General features: G+C 38.5%; 1 protein-coding gene and 1 long non-coding RNA gene across 8 annotated transcripts in view; one reads left to right on the top strand and one right to left on the bottom strand.

The window, feature by feature from the left end:
• LOC133649106 (cell adhesion molecule DSCAML1-like) overlaps window positions 1-9,230 on the bottom strand; it is a 33,883-nt gene extending 24,653 nt beyond the window's left edge. Inside the window, exons 1-2 of one of the 2 annotated variants that reach the window (XM_062045900.1) lie at window positions 9,047-9,230; window positions 8,649-8,987 (exon numbers count right to left, since the gene is read on the bottom strand). In XM_062045900.1, the coding sequence (XP_061901884.1) occupies window positions 8,649-8,987; window positions 9,047-9,098 (391 nt within the window). In that variant the 5' untranslated portion in view covers window positions 9,099-9,230. The remainder of the gene's footprint in view (window positions 1-8,648; window positions 8,988-9,046) is intronic. The other variant, XM_062045899.1, reaches the window with a different exon arrangement.
• The window catches only part of LOC133649108 (uncharacterized), a 60,843-nt gene continuing 45,079 nt past the window's right edge, over window positions 1,606-17,369 (top strand). For 3 of the 6 annotated variants that reach the window (XR_009825987.1, XR_009825982.1, XR_009825988.1), the window contains exons 1-4: window positions 1,606-1,709; window positions 4,235-4,376; window positions 10,611-11,023; window positions 16,492-16,817. This is a non-coding gene — a long non-coding RNA (uncharacterized LOC133649108). The remainder of the gene's footprint in view (window positions 1,710-4,234; window positions 4,377-10,610; window positions 11,024-16,491; window positions 16,818-17,369) is intronic. The other 3 variants (XR_009825984.1, XR_009825983.1, XR_009825985.1) reach the window with 3 other exon arrangements.

Below are 17,369 nucleotides of genomic sequence, written 5' to 3'. Positions count from 1 at the left end.
AGGCCAGTCAAGTTCATCCACACCAGACTCTGTCATCCATGTCTTTATGGACCTTGCTTTGCGCACTGGTGCACAGTCGTGTGGGAAGAGGAAGGGGCCCGCTCCAAACTGTTGCCACAAGGTTGGGAGCATGGAATTGTCCAAAATGTGTTGGTATCCTGGAGCATTATTATATATTTAGGAGCAAGGAGATGTCACAGCTGGATTTGTTGCACAGGTGGCATCCTATGACAGTCCCACGCTGGAAATCACTGAGCTCCTGAGAGCGGCCAATTCTTTCACAAATGTTTGTAGAAACAGTCTCCATGCCTAAGTGCTTGATTTTATACACCTGTGGCTGGGCCAAGTAATTAGGACACCTGATTCTGATCATTTGGATGGGTGGCCAAATACTTTTGGCAATATAGTGTATGTCACCAGTTTGATTCTGCATTTGATTATGACCGGAAACGTGCATTTTAGGGTTACATAAAGGGGACTTTTTATGCAAAACCAACTTTTCTTACCTTTTGGCACTTGTTTATGTGTATATGGCAGGGGTCGGCAACCCGCGGCTCTAGAGCCTTTAGCGCCGCCCTAGTGGCTCTCTGGAGCTTTTTCAAAAATATATGAAAAATGGAAAAAGATGAGCGGAAAAAAAAAAAGTTTGTTTTAATATGGTTTCTGTAGGAGGACAAACATGACACAAACCTCCCTAATTGTTATAAAGCACACTGTTTATATTAAACATGCTTCACTGATATCAAGTATTTGGCGAGCGCCGTTTTGTCCTACTAATTTTGGCGGTCCTTGAACTCACCTTAGTTTGTTTACAACTTTCTCCGACCATCTAGGACGTGTTTCATGCCACTTCTTTTTCTGTCTCATTTTGTCCACCAAACTTTTAACAATGTGCATGAATGCACAAAGGTGAGTTTTGTTGATGTTATTGACTTGTGTGGAGTGCTAATCGGGCATATTTGGTCACTGAATGACTGCAAGCTAATCGATGCTAACATGCTATTTAGGCTAGCTGTATGTACATATTGCATCATTATGCCTCATTTGTAGCTATATTTGAACTCATTTAGTTTCCTTTAAGTCCTCTTAATTCAATTTATAACTCATGGCACACTGTTTATATTAAACATGCTTCACTGATATCAAGTATTTGGCGAGAACCGTTTTGTCCTACTAATTTTGGCGGTCCTTGAACTCACCTTAGTTTGTTTACAACTTTCTCCGACCATCTAGGACGTGTTTTATGCCACTTCTTTTTCTGTCTCATTTTGTCCACCAAACTTTTAACGTTGTGCATGAATGCACAAAGGTGAGTTTTTTTGATGTTATTGACTTGTGTGGAGTGCTAATCGGGCATATTTGGTCACTGAATGACTGCAAGCTAATCGATGCTAACATGCTATTTAGGCTAGCTGTATGTACATATTGCATCATTGTGCCTCATTTGTAGCTATATTTGAACTCATTTAGTTTCCTTTAAGTCCTTTTAATTCAATTTATAACTCATGGCACACTGTTTATATTAAATATGCTTCACTGATATCAAGTATTTGGCGAGCGCCGTTTTGTCCTACTAATTTTGGCGGTCCTTGAACTCACCTTAGTTTGTTTACAACTTTCTCCGACCATCTAGGACGTGTTTTATGCCACTTCTTTTTCTGTCTCATTTTGTCCACCAAACTTTTAACAATGTGCACGAATGCACAAAGGTGAGTTTTGTTGATGTTATTGACTTGTGTGGAGTGCTAATCGGGCATATTTGGTCACTGAATGACTGCAAGCTAATCGATGCTAACATGCTATTTAGGCTAGCTGTATGTACATATTGCATCATTATGCCTCATTTGTAGCTATATTTGAGCTCATTTAGTTTCCTTTAAGTCCTCTTAATTCAATGTATATCTCATGACACACTATCTGTATGTAATATGGCTTTTAATTTTTGCGGCTCCAGACAGATTTGTTTTTGTATTTTTGGTCTAATATGGCTCTTTCAACATTTTGGGTTGCCGACCCCTGGTATATGGGATCGCCAAAAGACCCAAAAATGTTAAATAAAACCATAAAAGCATGACAGAGATATTTATTTTAAAAAAAACTTTGCCTTCCTCCATAGTTCCTCCAGACCAGAGGTGTCAAAGTTGTTTTGACTGAGGGCCACATCGCAGTTACAGTTGTGGTCAAAAGTTTACATACACTTGTAAAGAACATAATGTCATGGCTGTCTTGAGTTTCCAATTATTTCTACAACTCTTATTTTTTTTGTGATAGAGTGATTGGAGCACATACTTGTTGGTCACAAAAAACATTCATGAAGTTTGGTTCTTTTATGAATTTATTATGGGTCTACTGAAAATGTGAGCAAATCTGCTGGGTCAAAAGTATACATACAGCAATGTTAATATTTGCTTACATGTCCCTTGGCAAGTTTACCTGCAATAAGGCGCTTTTGGTAGCCATCCACAAGCTTCTGCTTGAATTTTTGACCACTCCTCTTGACAAAATTGGTGCAGTTCAGCTAAATGTGTTGGTTTTCTGACATGAACTTGTTTCTTCAGCATTGTCCACCCGTTTAAGTCAGGACTTTGGGAAGGCCATTCCAAAACCTTAATTCTAGCCTGATTTAGCCATCCCTTTACCACTTTTGACGTGTGTTTGGGGTCATTGTCCTGTTGGAACACCCAACTGTGCCCAAGACCCAATTTGGTTTTCTGACATGGACTTGTTTCTTCAGCATTGTCCACATGTTTAGGCAAGGCAAGGCAACTTTATTTGTATAGCGCGTTTCATACACAAGGCAGACTCAAAGTGCTTCACAGACGACAAAGTGAAATGAAAGAAAATAAAAGCAAAATTAAAATGCAGACAATCAAAATAAAAATAGTGCGGACGTTAAAAGTTAAAAGATTAAAAGATTTAGCTGAAAGCTAAGGTGAACATAAAAGTCTTCAGTGTAGTTTTAAAAGTAATCAGAGTTGGGGAAAGTCTGACATCTTCAGGAAGTTTATTCCAGCTATTTGTTGCATAGTGACTGAATGATGCTCTCCCTTGATTTGAGTTTACTCTGGGAACCGCTAACAGATTGGTCTCAGAAGATCTTAGTGATCTAGAGGGCTTATACAGTGGGAGCATATCGGTGATATACTTGGGCCCTAGACCATGTAGTGATTTATATGTGAGCAGGAGGATTTTGAAATCAATTCTCTGATGTACAGGGAGCCAATGTAAGGATTTAAGAATTGGTGTAATGTGCTCACATTTTTTGGTCTTTGTTAGAACTCTAGCAGCAGCGTTCTGAACAAGCTGTAGCTGCCTGACAGTTTTTTTGGGAAGACCTGCAAGGAGACTATTACAATAGTCTAGCCTACTGGTAATAAAGGCATGTACAAGTTTTTCAAAGTCTTGAGCTGACATGAGCCCTCTAAGTCTTGTTACATTTTTGAGGTGATTGTAGGCTGATTTTGTTACTGATTTGATGTGACTGTCGAAATGTAAATCAGAATCTAAAATAACCCCAAGATTTCTGGCTTTATTTGAGGTTTTCAGGGACAGTGATTGAAGGTGTTGGATGACTTTAAACCTTTCTTTTTTAGCACCAAAAACAATGATCTCAGTTTTATCTTCATTTAATTGTAGGACATTTCGACACATCCAGTGTTTGACTTGCTCAATGCACAGGCACAGAAGATCTATGGGGCGATAGTCATTTGGTGATAGCGCTACATAGATTTGGGTGTCATCGGCATAGCAATGATGGTCAATGTTATTATTTTGCATGATTTGTCCTAGTGGGAGCATATAGATGTTAAATAAAGTCGGCCCCAAGATTGAACCTTGGGGGAATCCACACGCTACGTTGGTTGGTTCTGATACAAAGTCACCAATGGAAACAAAATAGTTCCTATCTTGTAGATATGACTTGAACCAGCTTAAAGTCAGGACTTTGGGAAGGCCATTCTAAAACCTTAATTCTAGCCTGATTTAACCATTCCTTTACCACTTTTGACGTGTGTTTGGGGTCATTGTCCTGTTGGAACACCCAACTGTGCCCAAAACCCAACACTTCTGTCAGTGAATACTATTATTACACAATTTTTTAATGCATTTTATTAGTAGATTTTTTTGAAAACTAATTTGACACAACTGAAGTTAGTTTAGCGGGTCTGGAAAAATAGATTTTCTCTGCTTTTCTGGAACTACTGCACCATCCCTGATGTCTTTTGACGCCTCCTAGTGGAAGCCCCTGCGATGAGGTGGCGACTTTTCCAGGGTGTATCCCGCCTTCCGCCCGAATGCAGCTGAGATAGGCTCCGCAACCCCGAAAGGGACAAGCGGTAGAAAATGGATGGATGGATGGAAAATGTATAAAAAATGTGGTAAGTTGCAATAATTTCACCTCAAAATTGACTGTATGTTACTGTCAATGGAAATACAGTACTGCTGTTTGTATGGTAAAAAAAAAAAAAAAGGCAGCTCAGTTGCAAGAATTTCACTGTAAAATTTACATTAGTTTTATTTAGGTCACATTTTGGGCAAATTCCAGGCGGCTCTTTTGCAGCAAGTATGAAGGAAGGCAAGATGTTTTTTATAAATATCTACGCCATGCCTACATGGTTTGATTTAAAAACTCCAGGACTTATGCAGATCCTAAATACACAAAAACTTGTGCCAATAGGTATGTAAAGTTGGTTTTGCATAATAGGTTCCCTTTAAAGTGTATACTTTTCTTTCCTTTCGTTTATCCAACCACCCGTCGGGAAACATTCAATAAATCTCAAACTGTAAAATAAAACTTTAAAGCAGCAATGAGCACTTTTTTTGTGTTTTTTTTTTTTAAGTGCTCATTTCCTCCGGATGGGTGTTAATAAAACGTCCATATATTAGATGACATTAGTGCCTAGGAGTCAAACAAATTTACTCACAAAAAAATGTACTCACATCCGAATCGTGACTAATTTATTCTCACTTTTAATCGATTGATAATTTAAAAAAATCTATTTTTAAATTGATTTTGTATTTTTTTTTTAATTCTCAAGATGCCATGTCTTTGCTTACTCTCGGAACGTATACATCAGGGGTCCCCAAAATCCGGCCTGCTGGAAGTCCCAAGTAAAAAAAAAAAAAAAAGTTTTTAAATTTGTTATTATTTTTTAAAATCTGTCCTCTCTAATTCATTTTCTACCGCTTGTTACTCTCTGTGTCTCCTAGTCGCTCAGGCAAATCATATTGTCTGAAAATGCATTTTCCCATCGATGACGTGACATCATCGCGCTCTGAATATGTATATATATATATATATATATATATATATATATATATATATATATATATATATATATATATATATATATACATACACTACCATTCAAAAGTTTCGGGTCACATTGAAATGTCCTTATTTTAGAAGGAAAAGCACTGTACTTTTCAATGAAGATTACTTTAAACTAGTCTTAAAGGGAAACTTCGGTTTTTTTCAACCTGGGCCCTGTTTTCATAATTTTTTCTGTATATGTGAGTGCTGGATAAAACATTTTTTGAGGTCGCGCCAGTATTGAGCAGGGCAGGCAGCCTCCAGCCCAGCTAACGCTCGTACACAGGGCAACTGGCTCTCGTCAAAATTCGGCCTATAAACATGCATTTTTTTCACACTGACAGGCTCAGATAGTTACAATGAGTGTCCGACAACATACTAGAAAGGAGAAATTAACGTATGTCTCTACCTTTAGCTGGAGATCGCTGTTTGTTGTGAGCTGTGTCCAAATCTCACCACGCTACAAATCTCGTTCCGAAATCTCGCGATAACTCGCGACAAAACACCGGTGGAAAAACAGTTACCTGACTGAGGTGAAGAGAGATGACTGACAAACAAACAAACTTTTCTATAAAACTAAAATAACAGTCTTCGGTAATCCAACAGAAAATCACTTCGGTCGTCTCTCTTCACCTCAGTCAGGTAACTGTTTTTCCACCGGTGTTTTGTCGCGAGTTATCGCGAGATTTCGGAACGAGATTTGTAGCGTGGTGAGATTTGGACACAGCTCACAACAAACAGCGATCTCCAGCTAAAGGTAGAGACATACGTTAATTTCTCCTTTCTCGTATGTTGTCGGACACTCATTGTAACTATCTGAGCCTGTCAGTGTGAAAAAAATGCATGTTTATAGGCCGAATTTTGACGAGAGCCAGTTGCCCTGTGTACGAGCGTTAGCTGGGCTGGAGGCTGCCTGCCCTGCTCAATACTGGCGCGACCTCAAAAAATGTTTTATCCAGCACTCACATATACAGAAAAAATTATGAAAACAGGGCCCAGGTTGAAAAAAACCGAAGTTTCCCTTTAACTTTAAAGAAATACACTCTATACATTGCTAATGTGGTAAATGACTATTCTAGCTGCAAATGTCTGGTTTTTGGTGCAATATCTACATAGGTGTATAGAGGCCCATTTCCAGAAACTATCACTCCAGTGTTCTAATGGTACAATGTGTTTGCTCATTGGCTCAGAAGGCTAATTGATGATTAGAAAACCCTTGTGCAATCATGTTCACACATCTGAAAACAGTTTAGCTCGTTACAGAAGCTACAAAACTGACCTTCCTTTGAGCAGATTGAGTTTCTGGAGCATCACATTTGTGGGGTCAATTAAACGCTCAAAATGGCCAGAAAAAGAGAACTTTCATCTGAAACTCGACAGTCTATTCTAGTTCTTAGAAATGAAGGCTATTCCACAAAATTGTTTGGGTGACCCCAAACTTTTGAACGGTAGTATATATATATATATATATATATATATATATATATATATATATATATATATATATATATATATATATATATATATATATAATGAGCTTTTGTAACCTGTAACCTGTTTTGAAAAGGTTTTATTACCATTTTATACCAAATGACGAGAATTGGTTTCAATCAAAAATCGTGTTGAATAGAGATTCGATTCCAAATCTAATTGTCACCCCAAGAATTTAAATCAAATCGAATCATGAGTTGTTTTAAGATCTGCATCCCTAATAGCTGAACACCTGCAACAATCCATCCTGAGTGTGAACTGCACATAACCTTTTGAAAAGGTTTTATTACCATTTTATACCAAATGGCGAGAATTGGTTTCAATCAAAAATCGTGTTGAATAGAGATTCGATTCTAAATAATTGTCACCCCCAGAATTTTAATATAATCAAATCATGAATTGTTGTAAGATCCGCATCCCCAATAGATAAACACCTGCAACAATCCACCCTGAGAGTGTCAACTGCACAGAACCTTACCCCAAACATTACTAAAGTTATTGCAAAGCATCAAGCTTCAACAAAAATGTGTGAAACGAGATCAAACACCAAATGTTGGCAGCTCTGTAACTATACATGACATAATTGATTTTTTAAAAATGGTAATGGTGGATTATTGGGATATGATATTCTGGGGTGTAGAAAAAGAACAACAATGTACACAGAAACAAACCGAAAACCATGACCACAAACCTTGATAAGATCCATTAACTCAGGGGTGTCCAAACTTTTTCCACTGATGGCCGCACACAGAAAAATTAAAGCATGTGGAGGCCATTTTGATATTTTTCATTTTCAAACCATAACAAAATATTTGGATTTTTTTTTTTAATTTTTCCCGGGGACCATAAATGGTCTCAGTCATTAAAATTTTAAAAATAAGTCAAATTTGTATTATTATTTTTTATTTAATGTTTACAGTAAAAAGGTTTTATGGCTTTTCTGTCAAAAACCAACTTTGTTTTTTATAGTAAAACTGTAATGTGCAGTATTTAGTAATAAAAGCCCTAAAAGATCAATAATGCAGGACACCATTGATTTTAATTATTTAATATTTTTGAGTCATCACAGTGAAAAGATAAATAAAATACCACTAAATATATTTGGGATCCAAAAGGTGCCCCACTCATAAAGTGATACATTTTTATTATTTTAAATTTTTTTTAACTTTCAACACTTAAGTTACGAGATCAACTTCAGATATATCTTGTCGATTTTACGTTTGAACTATTATTTTTTTTTGTTTTTCTCTGTTGTCAAAGAAAACGATGTTTTTAAAAGGCAACTACACCATATATGCAATATTTACCACATAAAACATTTTAAAGTGAACTATTTGAAGTAATTGGAGCCCTGAAAAGAATTCATTATAACATGGATTTTTTTGTCATTATTATTTTTTTGAGCAATGGCAAAAAATAAAATAATAAAGAAAGACAAAGGAGAAAGAAAAAACAGACATCATGGCAGCTTTGTGTCAACATTGCAACTTTTTCTCGTTAGTTTTCACCTCATTCCACTTTTTTTACTGTTCTTTTTTATTTTTTGCAATGGCATTTCCAGAATGTGTGGCGGGCCGGTAAACAATTATCTGCGGGCCGCAAATGGCCCCCGCGCCGCACTTTGGACAACCTTGCGTTAACTGTTTTGACTTTGAAATTTTGACTTTGACACGACTGAAGTTAGTTTAGCAGGTCTGGAAAAATAGATTTTCTCTGCTTTTCTGGAACTACTGCACCACCCCTTATGTCTTTTGACGCCTCATAGTTGAAGCCCAACTTACATTTTGGATACCACAGCAAAAACCAAGCAATGGCTGCAGAACCTCACCATTTGAAGTGTCCTCACCTGGTACCACCGTCAGGGTGATCTGATGTTTGCGATCGTTGAACCAGCCTGGGACATCCACACGGCAGCCATATATCCCCGTGTCACTCTCTTCAACCTGTCTGATGGTCAGCGACACGTCGCCCTCGCCGAGATTACCCATAAGCAGGTAACGCTCAGATAGTCTGCTGGTCACCGTTGTTCCATCGGTCTGGATGAGTTGATTTGCACAGCCTCTGTTCGGGATCGGCCCTCGTCCCCAGCACGTTGACAGCTTGCCATAGTACCCAGCGTTGTATACGCACATTAGGGTAACATCCGACCCCACTTTGACCTCCAGGCCCACTGACAAGCTGCAACCTGAAAAGCCAGAAAAGATGGTTTAGTATCACAAATGCATGCCAAGGAAAATGTTTTACCTAGAAGAAGGCAGAGGCTGCAACCCAAGCTGACAAAAGAAGTCATTGTCATATGCACTTAACCAAGGACTTCATCCACCTGCTGCCGGGCACTCAATTAGACCACAAGTGGGTTTCAGCTGTGAAAAGTTTCCAAATCACATGACGCCGTCCTTGATTTGCTCACACAAACATTTCTGCAGGCCGAGGTGGGATGTGCGAAAGGTCAGCTTCCTTTTCTGTGGTTTTGGTTCCTTCTCCTCCAAGTGCCAAGCAGTTTCCGTTTTTGATGAATAGACAAGAGAGCAAACTTTTGGAGCTAATGAGTTGTCAGAGGTAACAAATGAAGTAGCCTGAACTCAGAGGTCAATCAGTCATTTTTGCAGTTACAAATTTGAGCAATGCCCCATAGGCACTCATCCATTAGAAGAAGGCTGCTTGACGTTTTCAGGAAATTGTAACTCCCAAAATTCTTTTTTTAGGGAACAAGGTTTACCACAACATCTAAACACAGTAATCTAACCGAACATGGACAATTTTGATGTAAATGAATTATTATGTGTTTACAGCAGTTTTTTGGAATCCTGCCTATTGTTCACAATCATGAGAGACAATAACACATCTTTTTTTTTTCAGGATTCTAAAGATGATAAAAAACACTTGCCAGATCCTGCTAATAGGATTCACCATTGTACCCTTCAAAAAACAACTTCAAAACCCCATTTTATATACACTCTGCAAGTCTATATATAATGCAGCAACATACACATTCATAACAATATGTAATAAGTTCAATATTTACCGTGTATTGGTCATTTTATGCATTACTAGAACTTATTCCCTCAGCACATTTATTTCCGTTCCCATAGCAACGCACTTCCGACTTCCGGCAACAAATGCGTGTTCGTACTTCCAGAAACAAACGTGTGTTTGTGTGTTGTAATCATAGCAGATTTGTCAACAGACAATGAAGACGACCATTTTTGGACAAATGAGGATTCACAACCATATCTTTTTGCACCTGAATATAGAGAGGATGAACCGCTGCTTAAAGAAGCGAGCATGAAGACAGGGCGAAACGTTGAGAGCAGACGCAAGCCGAGAGAGTGAGGTCGGCGTGACTTAACGGTGTAAATGTGGGACTTGGAGCCAAGCTGTGCCGACAGAAATGGAGCTCTTCCCCAAAATCAACCGGAAAAACTTCCCCGGCCAGCTTGACCAAGAGGAGGATTCAAATTTGTACCCTTCAAAAACAACTTCAAAACCTGCCATTAACATTTTATACACTCTGCAAGTCTATATATAATGTAGTAGAAGACAAAATTCATAACAATATGTAACAAGTTCAATATTTACCGTGTATTGGTAATTTTATGCATTACAGGAACTTATTCCCTCAGCACATTTATTTCCGTTCCCATAGCAACGCACTTCCAACTTCCGGCAACAAATGTGTGTTCGTACTTCCAGAAACAAACGTGTGTTTGTGTGTTGTAATCATAGCAGATTTGGCAACAGACAACGAAGACGACCATTTTTGGACAAATGAGGATTCACAATATTATCTTTTTGTGCCTGAATATAGAGAGGATGAACGGCTGCCTAAAGAAGTGAGCATGAAGACAGGGCGAAACGTTGGAGCAGACGGAAACCGAGAGATTGAGGTCGGCGTGACTTCACGGTGTAAATATGGAAGCTATGCCGACAGAAATGGTGTTCTTCCCCAAAATCAACTGGAAAAACTTCCCCGGCCAGTTTGACCAAGAGGACAAATGTCCATCAAGTGAGTCACACTTTATATTGATCATGATACATGCAGCACACCATGCCTGTTATTACAACTACAGTACACACATAAGAGAGTGAGGTCGGCGTAACTTAACGGTGCAAATGTGGAACTTGAAGCTAAGCTATGCTGACAGAAATGGTGTCCCTCCCCAAAATCAACCGGAAAAACTTCACCAGGCCAGCTTGACCAAGAGGACAACTGTCCATCAAGTGAGTCACTATGATATTGACCATGATGCATGAGTGGTATTACAACTACAGTACATACATATACTGCCGGGCTAGCTGTGTACAAACAAAACATGAAACGTGTGCGAATACTTTACAGATACTGTAATATGATTATTCATGTTTTTCAGTCAGTACAGATTGTTGTCCTATCGCATTCAAAAGCCATTTTTTTATTTTTTTATTTATCTCCTTCATTGATGTGCATCTTTGATCGATAGACAATTATACCACAATTATTCAATTATACATTTACACACCAATGCCTGAGAAGGAGCAGGATGAAGAAAAATCGTATACTTTCCTGCCCCCTTCAACATAATACGTAGTCCTACTTAATGATATCATATACGCCAACAATTACATCCAAATATAACGAAAACAAACAAAAAAACACAACAAGTGCAAAACTTCATGAAGTACAAACCGAACAAAAAAGACAAGAGAAGTAATATACACACACGGGATGATACAAAACAAATACAAAACCAGGCAAAAAATAAGTAAAATAATAAATATAAAGCAAAATGTAAACACTTATGGCTGTCCATATGATCTTATTGTTCTGTCTTTATATTTTTTTTTCAATTGGAATATATTTTTACAATCTTTTATCTCATTGTAAAGAGAATTCCACAGTTAAACCCCCACCACTGATATGCACATTTGTTTTAAAGTTGTCCTTGAATACTGATGTTGGAAATGACCTTTTCTTCTATGGTCTTCATTCTCAGAAGTGATGACAAACATTTTTTGTAAATTTGCTGGTAAAGTTTTACTTTTAGCCTTAAACATGACACTTAATGTCTGTAACTTTACTAGCTCCTGTAATTTCAATAAACCTGAATTAATAAATAATATGTTAGTGTGTTCTAAGTAATCTACTTTATGAATAATCCTTATAGCTCTTTTCTGTAGTTGATACAATGCCTTTATGTTACTCCAGGGCCGGGCCGTGGCATAGGCCGTATAGGCAAATGCTAGGGGGCCGTCCATCAGGGGGCGCCACGCCAGTGCCACAAATGTTGCAGAAAAAAAAAAAAGTTGGTACTATTATTTCTAAATACAATAAATAATCCCACGTTAATTGAAATGCAAAGTAAAGCCTATTTAATAGAAATATTATTTGTTACAACATTACGCCCCCACCCCCTCCCCCCGCACGATGCACCCCCTCCCTTCCCGTATCATGACTCTTTTTGGACGTACCACTTTAAAAAATCAACACAAGATGTCAAAACAGCCAAAACTGTCAGGTGCCCAGGGAAGAAAAAATAGAAAAGAAGAGGAGGAGAAACGAGAAGAAGACAGAGGTAGCATGTAGGTAACGTTAGCCTACATGAAATTATTTGTCTGTTACAGAATGTGATAGTAACCTGGCTTTTTAGCATTAAGCTAATGTTACATGATTCGGCAATTGCTAATCAATAAATAGCTAGTTCTGTTTTAACGTCATTTTTAATATTGTGGAGGGGGCTAAATTGTTATGGAAAATAATAATGTAACGTTAGGTAATTACAGTACTCCCACCTTACATTCCTCATAGACATTTGTATTAGGTCTTTTAAGCAGGTGTTTTTTGTTTACATTGTTATTGCCTTCTGGTTAGCTAATGTTTGCCCTGCAGGTAATAGTCACTTTTCCACCCCTTTATATATTAGGTATAGTTGTAAGCCTAGTTGTTAAAGTGCACATCATTAATGTTAATTAAGCAATATCACATGAGAGGGAATGCTGTTTTTTTATTTAAGCACTGCTGTGATTCGGTTAAAGATAATCATAACATAACATTGTCATATAATATGTTAATTTGCTTTCTTTAAGTAAAAAAAGGTCAAAGACAAAGCTATTCGGTTTCTTGTGAGTATATACACTTCACTGCCGATGTGGGTGGGCGCCACCCAAATACTTGCCTAGGGCGCCAGATTGGTTAGGGCCAGGCCTGTGTTACTCTTATATGTGTTCCCCCACACTTCCACACAGTAGCTGATATATGGCAATATAAGTGCACAATACAATATACACATTGCCCTATCATACATATTTTACCTTTTTTAATATAAAAATACTCTTGGACATCTTTTTCCGTACATGTGCAATATGAGATTTCCATGTCAGACCGTCATCCAGTATCACTCCTAAAAATCTAAGTTCAGAAACCCTTTCAATATAAATTCCATCTATTGACAGTTTGATCGTTTCCTCCCTTTTCCTCCTACAAAAAAATCATGAACTTTGTTTTTTTTTACATATAATGAAAATGTATTGACATCAAACCATCTCTTAAGTTGAATCATTTCCTGTTCAATAATGTTTGATAATGCTTTTAAGTCATGTCCCGAACTATAAAAGTTGGTGTCGTCCGCAAATAATACAAATTTCAATAACTTTGATACCTCACATATATCATTAATATATAAAATAAACAATTTTGGTCCCAAAACCGAACCTTATGGAATCCCACATTCAATCCTCATTTGTTCAGATTCCGCTGCTGATGCAAGAAGTTAGCTTACGACTAAAGCCGTAGCATGCCGTCGCTAGGTGATGTGATAGTACCATACTTGCCAACCTTGAGACCTCCAATATCGGGAGGTGGGGGGTAGGGGTTGGGGGTGTTGGTTGGGGGCGGGGGGCTGCGTTTGGGGGCGTGGTTATTTACAGCTAGAATTCACCAACTCGAGTATTTCATATATATATATATATATATATATATATATACATATATATATATATATTTATTTTATTTACATAAAAGAAATACTTGAATTTCAGTGTTCCGGTGGCTATCCATTAGATGGCAGTATTGTCCTGTTTAACTTCTCCGTTCATGATGAGTATATCATTTCGGCCACCGTGTTCAATGGAGAAGTCTGTTCTACATATTTACAGGCAACATACACCTTCCCCTTCGAACTGTCCTGGATGAAATGAAATTCTTGTTTCCATTCGTTTTGGAACTTGCAAGCGTATTTCTTCATCTTGCTCGTCGATGGCGTCGCCATGTCTGTAATTTCCTCGTTCTTCTGCTTCATCTCCTTGTTGTGTGCGCAGTTGTCCACTCTACTCTCTAAAGCCCTAGATGTTATGACGTCATTGGGCAGGCAAGCTGTTTATATTGTGGGAAAGCGGACGTGAGAACAGGCTGTCCCCACTCAGTCTCAGGTCCGCATTGAGCTGGAGGGGGCGTGGCCTCCAGCTCCGGCTGAATACCGGGAGTTTGTCGGGAGAAAATCTCTGCCGGGAGGTTGTCGGGAGAGGCGCTGAATACCGGGATTCTCCCGCTAAAAACGGGAGGGTTGGCAAGTATGGATAGTACGCTACAAAAATAGTTCCACAGTGTTTGCTCTTACAATGACAATGTCTCTACAGCTTGGTTATCATACAGGTTACGTAACGTAAATGACATTGTTGGCGTTTTTTGGATGTATTTCCAAAGTGATTACGAGGCAGAATGGATTGCACCCAGTAGTTGCATTGCTAGCCACCTAGAACGAGCTGATTATTACACATTAGAATGCCTCCCAAAAAAACACTTTTGTCTTCTTGTCTCTCATAAGGATTGTGAACGATGGGCAAAATTCCAAAGAAAGTGAAATTTTGCCTTTAACATACAATGGGATTATACGGAAATAAATAGGGTCGCTCACAGGCAACTGACCCTTGTTTTATAGACTGCTGAGTGTGTATCTTAGTCTAGTCTTTAGTAACCCCGGCATATGACTTCCTCTTTCAGCGCACCCAAAAACCAACTAGACAAACTAATACATGCATGGAATTATTCAGATGGCCTTGTTTGTTTGCGGCTTGAAGTTAATGAGCTGCAACTAACATAATGGGGGAAAAAAATCAATTTCTATTCATCCCATAACTTCTTTGAATCATTGTTTTTCCCAGCTTACAAATGCACCCAAACGCTTCTCTAAACATGGAGGACAGAACAATACCTGATCAACTGATTAGTTTTGCTGATTGGTTTTTGTTGGCAATAGAGATTCATGTCAAAATTCACTAATAACAAGAAGAAGAAAAAATCAACAAAACACATCGACTTCAATCTTTTTAAAAATGCTGCTGTTATGTTTTGGAGTTGGACATACTTTATGACATTGTCGAAACAGAAGAAAGCTGGTGTTATAGATAACCAACAGCTTTCAAAATATATTTTGTCATTAAAATGTCTTATAGAAAACACAATGAAGCCTAAAGCACTGCAAATCACAAGATAAAGAATAAAATGTGCACAGGTTTGAAGGACATATAGTAGCAAGATAGCTTTTGAAAAATGTGATTATTTTTGTATGACCTTACGGCAGCGGTGTCAAACGTACGGCACACGGGCCGTATCAGGCCCGCAAATGAGTTTAATCCGGCCCGCAAGATCAGTTTGCTAAATATAAAGGTGAGCTGCATTTTTTAATGAAAGAAACTGCTGTTTTACTGGATGTCGCAATAGCAATTCAGGTGTAACCCACGTGACACATGACGGTGTTTAACAATGACGTATACGCTGACTTTAAGCGCCCTCTGGATTGGCTGCCGCTACTCCAATCAGCGCAGGTGCAAGCAATCAGCTGCTCTTGTTGTGGCTGGCAGCAGATGGCGGCAGTAAATTGTCCACTCAACGGGTAAAATAACGAAATGGTAAGATGCAAAGACTTAAGTGAACTTGACCATCATCTTTTTAGTTAGAGTTCCATACAGCGCTAGCAATTGGTTGAATGCACAATGTGCACCCTGAACTCCATTGTAAAAATGTGTGTTTCTCCATTTGTTGTGTTTGTTCTATTTTATTTTATGCTTCAATCTATGTTTCCTGGATTTGGGCTATGGTGTCATTTTGATATCTGTTTTGTTCATATTGTAATTTTTATATTTTATGATGATAAATGAATGTGTTGTGGCATTTGTGGAACTTCAACAATTCGGTGGTTTGAGGAAACCACTCTATTGCATTTCCAAACGTTTTTAAAAGTGAACTGCCAACGTGAGAATCCTAAACAGGAAGAGCTTAAAGTTTAATGGCTTTGTAAATAAACACACTAAGACAAAGTCTAAGTTAATGTTGTTCTTCATGGTGTTTTTGAAACTGAACCAATTTTTTTCTTAGAATTTTCAACACACTTGAATGTTTATGTCAAGAGGACTATTTGTAATATGCACATTTTCAGAATGTGCTTGTTCTACTTTTGGCCAAAGTAAGACAAAGAAAAAAAATCTGAAGTTGTCTTTATTTTGATGTTTTAATGCCATGATTTTACCAGTCCGGCCCGCATGGGAATAGATTTTCCTCCATGTGGCCCCTGAGTTTGACACCCCAGCCTTAAGGGGATCGCCAAAGGTCAACAAAGTCAAAAGAAACACAGGGAGGGGCTTTTTTTTCCACTTTCAGCCTTACCTTGTCAGGACTCTACAGAACACATCAATCCCATGAAATCGTTTTTGCTTAGTTACACCAGATAGCCTTCCTTGCCAGAAGTGACGTCAATTCCGGAAAGGACTGCTACCGCTCGCTGCCGTGCAAAAGCTAAGTAGTATCATTCTATCTGTGTGCTTCTAATTGTTTAACAGCTTTCTTTATTCCTTCTCCAACATATTTAGTAGTCTTATCAAACTTACAAAGCACCCACTCTCTGTTTCACCGCCTCTCTCTTAGCTAGCTAGCCAACGACGCTAAGCTAATCCCGGTCCAAAACAACTGTGTTCCGAAGACGTCTGCTACTCTTCGCCTACTGCTCGGAAGACAGCAAGAACTTGACTCGGTAAAAGAAACAACGTGAGTATGGCTCCCTGCTCTTCCTCTGGCCCTGGCAGCCATTTTTACGGTTTTGGATATACCGTATTTTCCGCACTATACGGCGCACCGGATTATAAAGCGCACCCTCAATGAATGGCCTATTTTAAAACTTTGTTCATATATAAGGTGCACCGCATTATAAGGCGCATAGAATAGACGCTACAGTAGAGGCTGGGGTTACGTTATGCATCCATTAGATGGAGCTGCGCTAAAGGGAATGTCAACAAAACAAATAGTGATTGTACTGACACTTCTACTTGCTGCTCTCTGTTCAACAACCCACTGTTCCAGTTTGTCCTCCAACTGTAGCCATCTCGCTTTGTTCCCTCGGAAACTCTGTTTAGTCTTCTTTACTTGGCGCAGGTCATCGTGTTGCTTCCTCCACTTCCGCACCATTGATTCGTTAATGTTAAATTCTCTCGCTGCTGTTCTAATCCCGTGTTCTACTGCGTGACTGATCGCCTTGAGTTTAAACTCTGTGTCGTAAGCGTGTCTCTTAATAGGAGCCATTTTTGGGTCTTTACATTAAAG

Source organism: Entelurus aequoreus, linkage group LG04 (assembly GCF_033978785.1).
Source record: "Entelurus aequoreus isolate RoL-2023_Sb linkage group LG04, RoL_Eaeq_v1.1, whole genome shotgun sequence".
Classification (NCBI taxonomy): Eukaryota; Metazoa; Chordata; class Actinopteri; order Syngnathiformes; family Syngnathidae; genus Entelurus; species Entelurus aequoreus.
The sequence above is the reverse complement of the archived record's forward strand: the minus strand, read 5'-3'. Positions and strand labels throughout refer to the sequence as shown.